At 42.4% G+C, this 12,443-nt stretch overlaps 1 protein-coding gene across 1 annotated transcript in view; it reads left to right on the top strand.

The window, feature by feature from the left end:
- The window catches only part of ADGRA3 (adhesion G protein-coupled receptor A3), a 96,750-nt gene that overhangs the window by 73,402 nt on the left and 10,905 nt on the right, over positions 1–12,443 (top strand). Inside the window, exons 14-16 of the mRNA XM_073574669.1 lie at positions 455–663; positions 8,435–8,559; positions 9,726–9,849. Coding sequence (XP_073430770.1) covers positions 455–663; positions 8,435–8,559; positions 9,726–9,849 — 458 coding nt within the window. The remainder of the gene's footprint in view (positions 1–454; positions 664–8,434; positions 8,560–9,725; positions 9,850–12,443) is intronic.

The following is a 12,443-nucleotide window of genomic DNA, read 5'->3' as shown; positions in this document are numbered from 1 at the left end:
TCAATCACTTTGATCTGTTTGAGTAAACCGGTTGTTACAGCCGCCCACCAATGAATGTTTACCAGCCAGCGGTCGATCAACGCTGCCGCTCATTCTGTGTTATCGGACCCCAAGCCCAAGCTGTCATGTCAGTGTAAAGAGTGACTAAAATACGTAACCTGATGACAGCAGATTAGTATTAATTGCGCAGGATAAGTGTTCCAATCAGAGGGTAAAAAAAATTATGCACAATGGATGGTGTGTCACAAGTGATGCTGGAAAAAAATAGTTTTGGTTTCACTGAGCTGCAAAACTAAGTCCCCTGATGAAGCAATCTATAGTGAAACGTGTCGTACATCACTTTCCGTGACACAATCTAAAGGTCCATGGGATTGTAAATGGCCCATAGTTAATCTGAGCACTAAATAGATTGTTTGTTTTTATTTTTTATTTTTTTTGTTTTATTTCTCTTCAGATGGCCCAAGCAAGAACCCTCCCAGTGTCCCCATTAAGATCACCCTCCGTCGCATTGCTCATGGGAAGGACCCTGTGGCAGCCCAGTGGGATTTTGATCTTCTTAACGGACAAGGCGGATGGAAGTCAGAAGGCTGCAGTATCCTGGCCTCCGATGAGAATATAACCACAATACAGTGCCACACGCTCAGCAACTACGCCGTACTAATGGTAGGGTTATCAGCCAAGCACGCTGCGTCACATGCTATATCCATACCCAATCCCTGGTGACTGTTAAGCTATGTTCACACGCAGTGTTTTTGTAGCATTTTTTTTTTTTTGCAGTGTGGTTTTTTTATCTGCAGAAAAGAAGCTGTTTTTTACAGTACCCGCAAAAACTGTGATGTCATAAATTTCATGCATACACTTGTCTTTTTTTTTTTTTTTTTTTACCTGTATTTGAGAACTGCAGCGTTTTTCAAATCTGCAGCATGCAATGAGAAAGTGAAAAAATGCTGCAAAGAATATGCTGCAAAGAATATGCAAAAACATTTTTGCAGCATTTTTGATGAATAAACTAACTTAATTGCAAATACTGTAGACAAAGCACGCATGTATTCTGCACTTAAAAAAAAAAAACACTAAACAAGCAGTTTGAATGCAGCTTGTTAACTGCCAAGAGAGCAGGTTCTGGTTGTAGAAAATAATGCTGTGTGTGAACATAGCCTTAGCAGATTTGTATAAAACAATATGACACAGGCAAATGCCGAACCTATGTGTGTGGAGGCCTATAGTGTTCCAGTATTTCTGCTTCATTACTAACCTTTGTCTTGGGAGCAGCTAGGACTGATGTACTGAGGAACGGAAAGCCATAAATGTGCAGTGTACGTAGTGCTGTTGTATTATCTGCAGTACAGTGTACATAGTACTGTCGTATTATCTGCAGTACAGTGTACATAGTACTGTCGTATTATCTGCAGTACAGTGTACATAGTGCTGTCGTATTATCTGCAGTACAGTGTACATAGTGCTGTCGTATTATCTGCAGTACAGTGTACATAGTGCTGTCGTATTATCTGCAGTACAGTGTACATAGTGCTGTCGTATTATCTGCAGTACAGTGTACATAGTGCTGTCGTATTATCTGCAGTACAGTGTACATAGTGCTGTCGTATTATCTGCAGTACAGTGTACATAGTGCTCTCGTATTATCTGCAGTACAGTGTACGTAGTGCTGTCGTAGTATTTGCAATACAGTGTACGTAGTGCTGTCGTATTGTCTGCAGTACAGTGTACATAGTGCTGTTGTATTATCTGCAGTACAGTGTACTTAGTGCTGTCGTATTATCTGCTGTACAGTGTTTGTAGTGCTGTCGTATTATTTGCAGTACAGTGTACATAGTGCTGTCGTATTATTTGCAGTACAGTGTACATAGGGCTGTCGTATTATTTGCAGTACAGTGTACATAGTGCTGTCGTATTATCTGCAGTACAGTGTACATAGCGCTGTCGTATTATCTGCAGTACTGTGTACATAGCACTGTCGTATTATCTGCAGTACAGTGTACATAGTGCTGTCGTATTATCTGCAGTACAGTGTACATAGTGCTGTCGTATTATCTGCAGTACAGTGTACATAGTGCTGTCGTATTATCTACAGTACATTGCTGTCGTATTATCTGCAGTACAGTGTACATAGTGCTGTCGTATTATCTGCAGTACAGTGTACATAGTGCTGTCGTATTTGCAGTACAGTGTACATAGTGCTGTCGTATTATCTGCAGTACAGAGTATAGTGCTGTATTATCTGCAGTACAGTGTCCATAGTGCTGTCGTATTATCTGCAGTACTGTGTACATAGTGCTGTCGTATTATCTGCAGTACAGTGTACATATGGCTGTCGTATTATATGCAGTACAGTATACATAGTGCTGTCGTATTATCTGCAGTACAGTGTACATAGTGCTGTCGTATTATCTGCAGTACAGTGTACATAGTGCTGTCGTATTATCTGCAGTACAGTGTACATAGTGCTGTCGTATTATCTGCAGTACAGTGTTCATAGTGCTGTCGTATTATCTGCAGTACAGTGTACATAGTGCTGTCGTATTATCTGCAGTACATTGCTGTCGTATTATCTGCAGTACAGTGTATGTAGTGCTGTCGTATTATCTGCAGTACAGTGTACATAGTGCTGTCGTATTATCTACAGTACATTGCTGTCGTATTATCTGCAGTACAGTGTATGTAGTGCTGTCGTATTATTTGCAGTACAGTGTACATAGGGCTGTCGTATTATTTGCAGTACAGTGTACATAGTGCTGTCATATTATCTGCAGTACAGTGTACATAGCGCTGTCGTATTATCTGCAGTACAGTGTACATAGCACTGTCGTATTATCTGCAGTACAGTGTACATAGTGCTGTCGTATTATCTGCAGTACAGTGTACATAGTGCTGTCGTATTATCTGCAGTACAGTGTACATAGTGCTGTCGTATTATTTGCAGTACAGTGTACATAGTGCTGTCGTATTATCTGCAGTACAGTGTATAGTGCTGTATTATCTGCAGTACAGTGTCCATAGTGCTGTCGTATTATCTGCAGTACTGTGTACATAGTGCTGTCGTATTATTTGCAGTACAGTGTACATAGTGCTGTCGTATTATCTGCAGTACAGTGTACATAGCGCTGTCGTATTATCTGCAGTACAGTGTACATAGCACTGTCGTATTATCTGCAGTACAGTGTACATAGCACTGTCGTATTATCTGCAGTACAGTGTACATAGTGCTGTCGTATTATCTGCAGTACAGTGTACATAGTGCTGTCGTATTATCTGCAGTACAGTGTACATAGTGCTGTCGTATTATCTGCAGTACAGTGTACATAGTGCTGTCGTATTATCTGCAGTACAGTGTACATATGGCTGTCATATTATCTGCAGTACAGAGTACATAGTGCTGTCGTATTATCTGCAGTACAGTGTACATAGCACTGTCGTATTATCTGCAGTACAGTGTACATAGTGCTGTCGTATTATCTGCAGTACAGTGTACATAGTGCTGTCGTATTATCTGCAGTACAGTGTACATAGTGCTGTCGTATTATCTGCTGTACAGTGTATGTAGTGCTGTCGTATTATTTGCAGTACAGTGTACATAGTGCTGTCGTATTATTTGCAGTACAGTGTACATAGTGCTGTCGTATTATTTGCAGTACAGTGTACATAGGGCTGTCGTATTATTTGCAGTACAGTGTACATAGAGCTGTCGTATTATCTGCAGTACAGTGTACATAGCGCTGTCGTATTATCTGCAGTACAGTGTACATAGTGCTGTCGTATTATCTGCAGTACAGTGTACATAGCGCTGTCGTATTATCTGCAGTACAGTGTACATAGTGCTGTCGTATTATCTGCAGTACAGTGTACATAGTGCTGTCGTATTATCTGCAGTACAGTGTACATATGGCTGTCATATTATCTGCAGTACAGTGTACATAGTGCTGTCGTATTATCTGCAGTACAGTGTACATAGTGCTGTCGTATTATCTGCAGTACAGTGTACATAGCGCTGTCGTATTATCTGCAGTACAGTGTACATAGCACTGTCGTATTATCTGCAGTACAGTGTACATAGTGCTGTCGTATTATCTGCAGTACAGTGTACATAGTGCTGTCGTATTATCTGCAGTACAGTGTATAGTGCTGTATTATCTGCAGTACAGTGTCCATAGTGCTGTCGTATTATCTGCAGTACTGTGTACATAGTGCTGTCGTATTATCTGCAGTACAGTGTACATATGGCTGTCGTATTATATGCAGTACAGTATACATAGCACTGTCGTATTATCTGCAGTACAGTGTACATAGCGCTGTCGTATTATCTGCAGTACAGTGTACATAGCACTGTCGTATTATCTGCAGTACAGTGTACATAGCGCTGTCGTATTATCTGCAGTACAGTGTACATAGCGCTGTCGTATTATCTGCAGTACAGTGTACATAGTGCTGTCGTATTATCTGCAGTACAGTGTACATAGTGCTGTCGTATTATCTGCAGTACAGTGTACATATGGCTGTCATATTATCTGCAGTACAGTGTACATAGTGCTGTCGTATTATCTGCAGTACAGTGTACATAGTGCTGTCGTATTATCTGCAGTACAGTGTACATAGTGCTGTCGTATTATCTGCAGTACAGTGTACATAGTGCTGTCGTATTATCTACAGTACATTGCTGTCGTATTATCTGCAGTACAGTGTATGTAGTGCTGTCGTATTATTTGCAGTACAGTGTACATAGGGCTGTCGTATTATTTGCAGTACAGTGTACATAGTGCTGTCATATTATCTGCAGTACAGTGTACATAGCGCTGTCGTATTATCTGCAGTACAGTGTACATAGTGCTGTCGTATTATCTGCAGTACAGTGTACATAGTGCTGTCGTATTATCTGCAGTACAGTGTACATAGTGCTGTCGTATTATCTGCAGTACAGTGTACATAGTGCTGTCGTATTATTTGCAGTACAGTGTACATAGTGCTGTCGTATTATCTGCAGTACAGTGTACATAGTGCTGTCGTATTATCTGCAGTACAGTGTCCATAGTGCTGTCGTATTATCTGCAGTACTGTGTACATAGTGCTGTCGTATTATATGCAGTACAGTATACATAGCACTGTCGTATTATCTGCAGTACAGTGTACATAGCGCTGTCGTATTATCTGCAGTACAGTGTACATAGCACTGTCGTATTATCTGCAGTACAGTGTACATAGTGCTGTCGTATTATCTGCAGTACAGTGTACATAGTGCTGTCGTATTATCTGCAGTACAGTGTACATAGTGCTGTCGTATTATCTGCAGTACAGTGTACATAGTGCTGTCGTATTATCTGCAGTACAGTGTACATAGTGCTGTCGTATTATCTGCAGTACAGTGTATAGTGCTGTCGTATTATCTGCAGTACTGTGTACATAGTGCTGTCGTATTATCTGCAGTACAGTGTACATATGGCTGTCGTATTATATGCAGTACAGTATACATAGCACTGTCGTATTATCTGCAGTACAGTGTACATAGCGCTGTCGTATTATCTGCAGTACAGTGTACATAGCACTGTCGTATTATCTGCAGTACAGTGTACATAGCGCTGTCGTATTATCTGCAGTACAGTGTACATAGTGCTGTCGTATTATCTGCAGTACAGTGTACATAGTGCTGTCGTATTATCTGCAGTACAGTGTACATAGTGCTGTCGTATTATCTACAGTACATTGCTGTCTTATTATCTGCAGTACAGTGTACATAGTGCTGTCGTATTATCTGCTGTACAGTGTATGTAGTGCTGTCGTATTATTTGCAGTACAGTGTACGTAGTGCTGTCGTATTATTTGCAGTACAGTGTACATAGGGCTGTCGTATTATCTGCAGTACAGTGTACATAGTGCTGTCGTATTATCTACAGTACATTGCTGTCGTATTATCTGCAGTACAGTGTATGTAGTGCTGTCGTATTATTTGCAGTACAGTGTACATAGGGCTGTCGTATTATTTGCAGTACAGTGTACATAGTGCTGTCGTATTATCTGCAGTACAGTGTATGTAGTGCTGTCGTATTATTTGCAGTACAGTGTACATAGGGCTGTCGTATTATTTGCAGTACAGTGTACATAGTGCTGTCGTATTATCTGCAGTACAGTGTACATAGTGCTGTCGTATTGTCTGCAGTACAGTGTACATAGTGCTGTCGTATTATCTGCAGTACAGTGTACATAGTGCTGTCGTATTATCTGCAGTACAGTGTACATAGTGCTGTCGTATTATCTGCAGTACAGTGTACATAGTGCTGTCGTATTATCTGCAGTACAGTGTACATAGTACTGTCGTATTATCTACAGTACATTGCTGTCGTATTATTTGCAGTACAGTGTACATAGCGCTGTCGTATTATCTGCAGTACAGTGTACATAGCGCTGTCGTATTATCTGCAGTACAGTGTACATAGTGCTGTCGTATTATCTGCAGTACAGTGTACATAGTGCTGTCGTATTATCTGCAGTACAGTGTACATAGTGCTGTCGTATTATCTGCAGTACAGTGTACATAGTGCTGTCGTATTATCTACAGTACATTGCTGTCGTATTATCTGCAGTACAGTGTACATAGTGCTGTCGTATTATCTGCTGTACAGTGTATGTAGTGCTGTCGTATTATTTGCAGTACAGTGTACATAGTGCTGTCGTATTATTTGCAGTACAGTGTACATAGGGCTGTCGTATTATTTGCAGTACAGTGTACATAGAGCTGTCGTATTTGCAGTACAGTGTACATAGCGCTGTCGTATTATCTGCAGTACAGTGTACATAGTGCTGTCGTATTATCTGCAGTACAGTGTACATAGCGCTGTCGTATTATCTGCAGTACAGTGTACATAGTGCTGTCGTATTATCTGCAGTACAGTGTACATAGTGCTGTCGTATTGTCTGCAGTACAGTGTACATAGTGCTGTCGTATTATCTGCAGTACAGTGTACATAGCGCTGTCGTATTATCTGCAGTACAGTGTACATAGTGCTGTCGTATTGTCTGCAGTACAGTGTACATAGCGCTGTCGTATTATCTGCAGTACAGTGTACATAGTGCTGTCGTATTATCTGCAGTACAGTGTACATAGTGCTGTCGTATTATCTGCAGTACAGTGTACATAGTGCTGTCGTATTATCTGCAGTACAGTGTACATAGTGCTGTCGTATTATCTGCAGTACAGTGTACATAGTGCTGTCGTATTATCTGCAGTACAGTGTACATAGTGCTGTCGTATTATCTGCAGTACAGTGTACATAGTGCTGTCGTATTATCTGCAGTACAGTGTACATAGTGCTGTCGTATTATCTGCAGTACAGTGTACATAGTGCTGTCGTATTATCTGCAGTACAGTGTACATAGTGCTGTCGTATTATCTGCAGTACAGTGTACATAGTGCTGTCGTATTATCTGCAGTACAGTGTACATAGTGCTGTCGTATTATCTGCAGTACAGTGTACATAGTGCTGTCGTATTATCTGCAGTACAGTGTACATAGTGCTGTCGTATTATCTGCAGTACAGTGTACATAGTGCTGTCGTATTATTCAAAGGGGTTTCAAGGAATAGGAAAATGGAAATGCTGTATTTCCAGAAACATTTTGGAAATCTGTTATTGCAGCTTATTAATAATTGTGCTGTAAAGCGCACCAGCACTAAATGGCAAGACCTACCGGTTGCTGCAACTTAGAGGCGTCCGTGCTCTGCTGTTTGACCTTACCGGTGCCTGGACACCGAGCAGAGCAGGGTGCGGCTGATAGGCTTTCTATGACCATACGCTGCTAACCCCAGTCTTATCGGATCTCCCGAATACATTCACTATGCCCTGCTGAGCACGGTTACTGCCTTAATTTCATCACTCAGGGGAGGCTTCTACACGGGGCAAAACTTCTAGTGTTTCACTATAGAGGTGCTCTCTAAGGTAAGAGACTCTTTGAGCTAATTCTAAGCAACCCCTTTAAAGGGGATATCCTCTAAGAATGTGTTTTTGTTTTTTTACCATATGCTCAGTTACTTCCCCCCCAAAAAAACAGACTGTATTTTACTTACTCTTCCCTGGTCCCGTACTGAGTCTTCCCTGCAGCCCTGGTTCTTATATGGCTGTAAGAATGATGTCGCATTAACAGCCGATCACCGGCATCCACGCAGCCGATCACTGAGCTCCGCTACTCTGCTGATGTCGATGACACAGGCGGTTGAGTTCAGTTGTTGGCTGCAGCTTTGTTGATGTGACCTCACCCATCTGTATCCAGACAACAGAGACCAGGTGCAGCAATGGAGACTCTGCATTGGACCCAGGGAGGGTATGTAAGGCATAGTTTGCTTTGTTCTTTTAAACTAACTGAGCATATGGTAAAAACTTTTCTGAAAGGGGACAACCCCTTTAACCACTTAACGTTCTCTTTTCCGTCCAGGATCTGACTGGAGCGGAGACCTACACGCATCCTGTGACTCTCCTCCATCCGGTGGTATATGCGTCTGCAGTGGTGCTGCTGCTGTGTGTGCTGGTGCTGATCATCAGTTATTTGTACTATCACAGGTAAAAGGTTCATGTATCCCGGTTACACAGTATAACTGGCAGAATAAGTGCACTGTTGCTTGCTACCGTTTTTATAGATTAGTAGCTGAAGTGCCCGGCGCTGCCCGGGCATAGTTACGAACTACGGTTAGTTATAACAAGTTTTAATGATTATATCTATATACATATAACGCTGAGTGTATAGCCCCGCCCACTCCGCATAGCCACGTTCACTATAATATCCCACACAATCCCGTCAGCTACCTGACTACTACCCCTAATGTCCCACATCGTCCCATCAGCCAGAGCCACCGGACTACTACCTCTAATATCCCACATCATCTCATCCCGTCAGCCAGAGCCACCGGACTACTACCCCTAATATCCCACATCATCCCGTCAGCCTGGGGTCAGAACCAGAGCGCTGAGTGGAACGGTCCTAACTTCCATACCGGGGATCCCTTTAAGAGTGGCCTGGCGTCAGAACCAGAGCGCTGAGTGGATTTGCCCTGACTTTCATACCAATGATCCCTTTAATAGAATCCTGGGGTGAGAATCAGAGCGCTGAGGGATTTACCCTAACTTCCATACCGGAGATCCCTTTAAGAGAGCCTGGAGTCAGTACCAGAGCATTTGAAGGCAATTGCCCTGACTTCCATACTGGGGATCCCTTTAAGAGTGGCCTGGCGTCAGTACCAAAGCGCTGGATGAATTTGCTCTGACTTCCATACCAATGATCCCTTTAAGAGAGAAGATGTGCCTCTGGGATGGTGGATGTGTGATGGGTATATGGCCACGTAGGGGGGATTTTCTGCCATGTGCTCTCTGCTCCTTTCTGGGGACAGACAACGGCTGGGAGCTTATGTTCCTGGGGATGCTAGAATTCTCCCACCATGTCAGTGTCTGCTGAGGTGTTGTCAAGTGGGAAAACTTGCTCATAGCAACCAATCACAGCTCAGCTTCTTTTAACAAGCTCTAGTGAAATGAAAGATGCTTCATGATTGGTTGGTGATACACACACACACACACACACACACACACACACACACACACACACAAATGCCATTTCTGTGTATTGCCATTATTATGTTTCCTTTGTTTTATTCTGGTATATCATTATCATTCTACTATCAGACCATAAATCCTGTTGGATCGCGTGTTAGACATACTGGTGTTTTATTTTTCAGCCTGATCCGCGTCAGCCTTAAGACCTGGCACATGTTGGTAAACCTTGGTCTTCACATCTTCCTGACCTGCGCGGTGTACGTTGGAGGCATAAACCAAACTAGGAACGCCAATGTTTGTCAGGCAGTAAGTATGGACCCCTCTATATAACAAAATGACAACTAATAAAGGGGCTGACCATTAAATGTCATTCATTGTACAAATAATAAATAATGACGTGTTAGGTTAAATGATACAGTGCAGGGTTATGACGCAAGTTTACGTAGTTTGGCTTCTCCTGCTGCTCATAGTATACAGCAGTGTGCAGGCCCACCTTATCATTGGTGGCTGCACATACTTACCTTTCCTACAGGTCTCTACATAGAGAGCTTCTGTTCACTGCACAGCAGCTCATAGAAATCACTTTCTGTCCTGCTTGTCAGGAACATAGCACAACCTCTGTAGCTGAGAAAGCATCTACTGGGGAAGTAAGAACGGACTTTAGTGTCAGCTGTCAGAGGGGGAAGGAGACTGATCGTGTTCTAAAATCTGGTCCAGCAGCACAGATTATATACTTTTTACGCTAGAAATACTGAACATGTCTTTACTTTAAAAGATCAAAATTATTTTACAAGATTTTCCAAAAGGGCCACACTACTGGAAGTGTACATAACTTTTAATTTGTACCGTAGTTAAAAATCTACACAGCAATTGAGTAAGTTTCTAAAATTGATCTATCAAACCTATTATTCTCTTATTCATGTAGCACATAAGTAGGGAAAGAGCCTGAAATAAAGAACTTCTCATAACATGTTTTCCAAAGATGGGACAGATGATATGAAATCAGACCCCTGATAAAGCAATTTATGGTGAAACATGTTGTAACAAGTACACAGTTGCTTGAGTCAGTGTACCAAAAGGGAATAAAATGTTGCATTGATATACAGTGCCTACAAGTAGTATTCAACCCCCTGCAGATTTAGCAGGTTTGATAAGATGCAAATAAGTTAGAGCCTTCAAACTTCACACAAGAGCAGGATTTATTAACAGATGCATAAATCTTACAAACCAAAAAGTTATGTTGCTCAGTTAAATTTTAATAAATTTTAAACATACAAGTGTGGGTCAATTATTATTCAACCCCTAGGTTTAATATTTTGTGGAATAACCCTTGTTTGCAATTACAGCTAATAATCGTCTTTTGTAAGACCTGATCAGGCCGGCACAGGTCTCTGGAGTTATCTTGGCCCACTCCTCCATGCAGATCTTCTCCAAGTTATCTAGGTTCTTTGGGTGTCTCATGTGGACTTTAATCTTGAGCTCCTTCCACAAGTTTTCAATTGGGTTAAGGTCAGGAGACTGACTAGGCCACTCCAACACCTTGATTTTTTGCCTCTTGAACCAGGCCTTGGTTTTCTTGGCTGTGCTTTGGGTCGTTGTCTTGTTGGAAGATGAAATGACGACCCATCTTAAGATCCTTGATGGAGGAGCGGAGGTTCTTGGCCAAAATCTCCAGGTAGGCCGTGCTATCCATCTTCCCATGGATGCGGACCAGATGGCCAGGCCCCTTGGCTGAGAAAAACAGCCCCACAGCATGATGCTGCCACCACCATGCTTGACTGTAGGGATGGTATTCTTGGGGTCGTATGCAGTGCCATCCAGTCTCCAAACGTCACGTGTGTGGTTGGCACCAAAGATCTCGATCTTGGTCTCATCAGACCAGAGAACCTTGAACCAGTCTGTCTCAGAGTCCTCCAAGTGATCATGAGCAAACTGTAGACGAGCCTTGACATGACGCTTTGAAAGTAAAGGAACCTTACGGGCTCATCTGGAACGGAGACCATTGCGGTGGAGTACGTTACTTATGGTATTGACTGAAACCAATGTCCCCACTGCCATGAGATCTTCCCGGAGCTCCTTCCTTGTTGTCCTTGGGTTAGCCTTGACTCTTCGGACAAGCCTGGCCTCGGCACGGGAGGAAACTTTCAAAGGCTGTCCAGGCCGTGGAAGGCTAACAGTAGTTCCATAAGCCTTCCACTTCCGGATGATGCTCCCAACAGTGGAGACAGGTAGGCCCAACTCCTTGGAAAGGGTTTTGTACCCCTTGCCAGCCTTGTGACCCTCCACAATCTTGTCTCTGATGGCCTTGGAATGCTCCTTTGTCTTTCCCATGTTGACCATGTATGAGTGCTGTTCACAAGTTTGGGGAGGGTCTTAAATAGTCAGAAAAGGCTGGAAAAAGAGATAATTAATCCAAACATGTGAAGCTCAATGTTCTTTGTGCCTGAAATACTTCTTAATACTTTAGGGGAACCAAACAGAATTCTGGTGGTTTGAGGGGTTGAATAATAAATGACCCTCTGAATAAACTTTTCACAATTTAAAAAAAAATTAAACAAAGAAATAACATTATTTTTTGCTGCAGTGCATTTCACACTTCCAGGCTGATCTACAGTCCAAATGTCACAATGCCAAGTTGATTCCGAATGTGTAAACCTGCTAAATCTGCAGGGGGTTGAATACTACTTGTAGGCACTGTAGGCGGCATAATACGCACAGAACATTATGGTTATTTTATTTTCCAATCATCTTCACCAAAACATTTATTCTGTCTTACCTTATATACTTGCGTATAAGCCGAGTCTTTTAGCACATTTTTTTTTTGTGCTGAAAACGCCCCCCACCCCCACCTCTCGGCTTATACACGAGTCATTGTACGGAAAGCCGACGGGGGAGCGGTG

Source organism: Dendrobates tinctorius, unplaced genomic scaffold, assembly GCF_039654945.1.
Source record: "Dendrobates tinctorius isolate UK_male_01 unplaced genomic scaffold, ASM3965494v1 ptg000039l, whole genome shotgun sequence".
NCBI lineage: Eukaryota > Metazoa > Chordata > Amphibia > Anura > Dendrobatidae > Dendrobates > Dendrobates tinctorius.
Note: the sequence above shows the minus strand (reverse complement) of the source record. Positions and strands in the feature narration are given on the sequence as shown.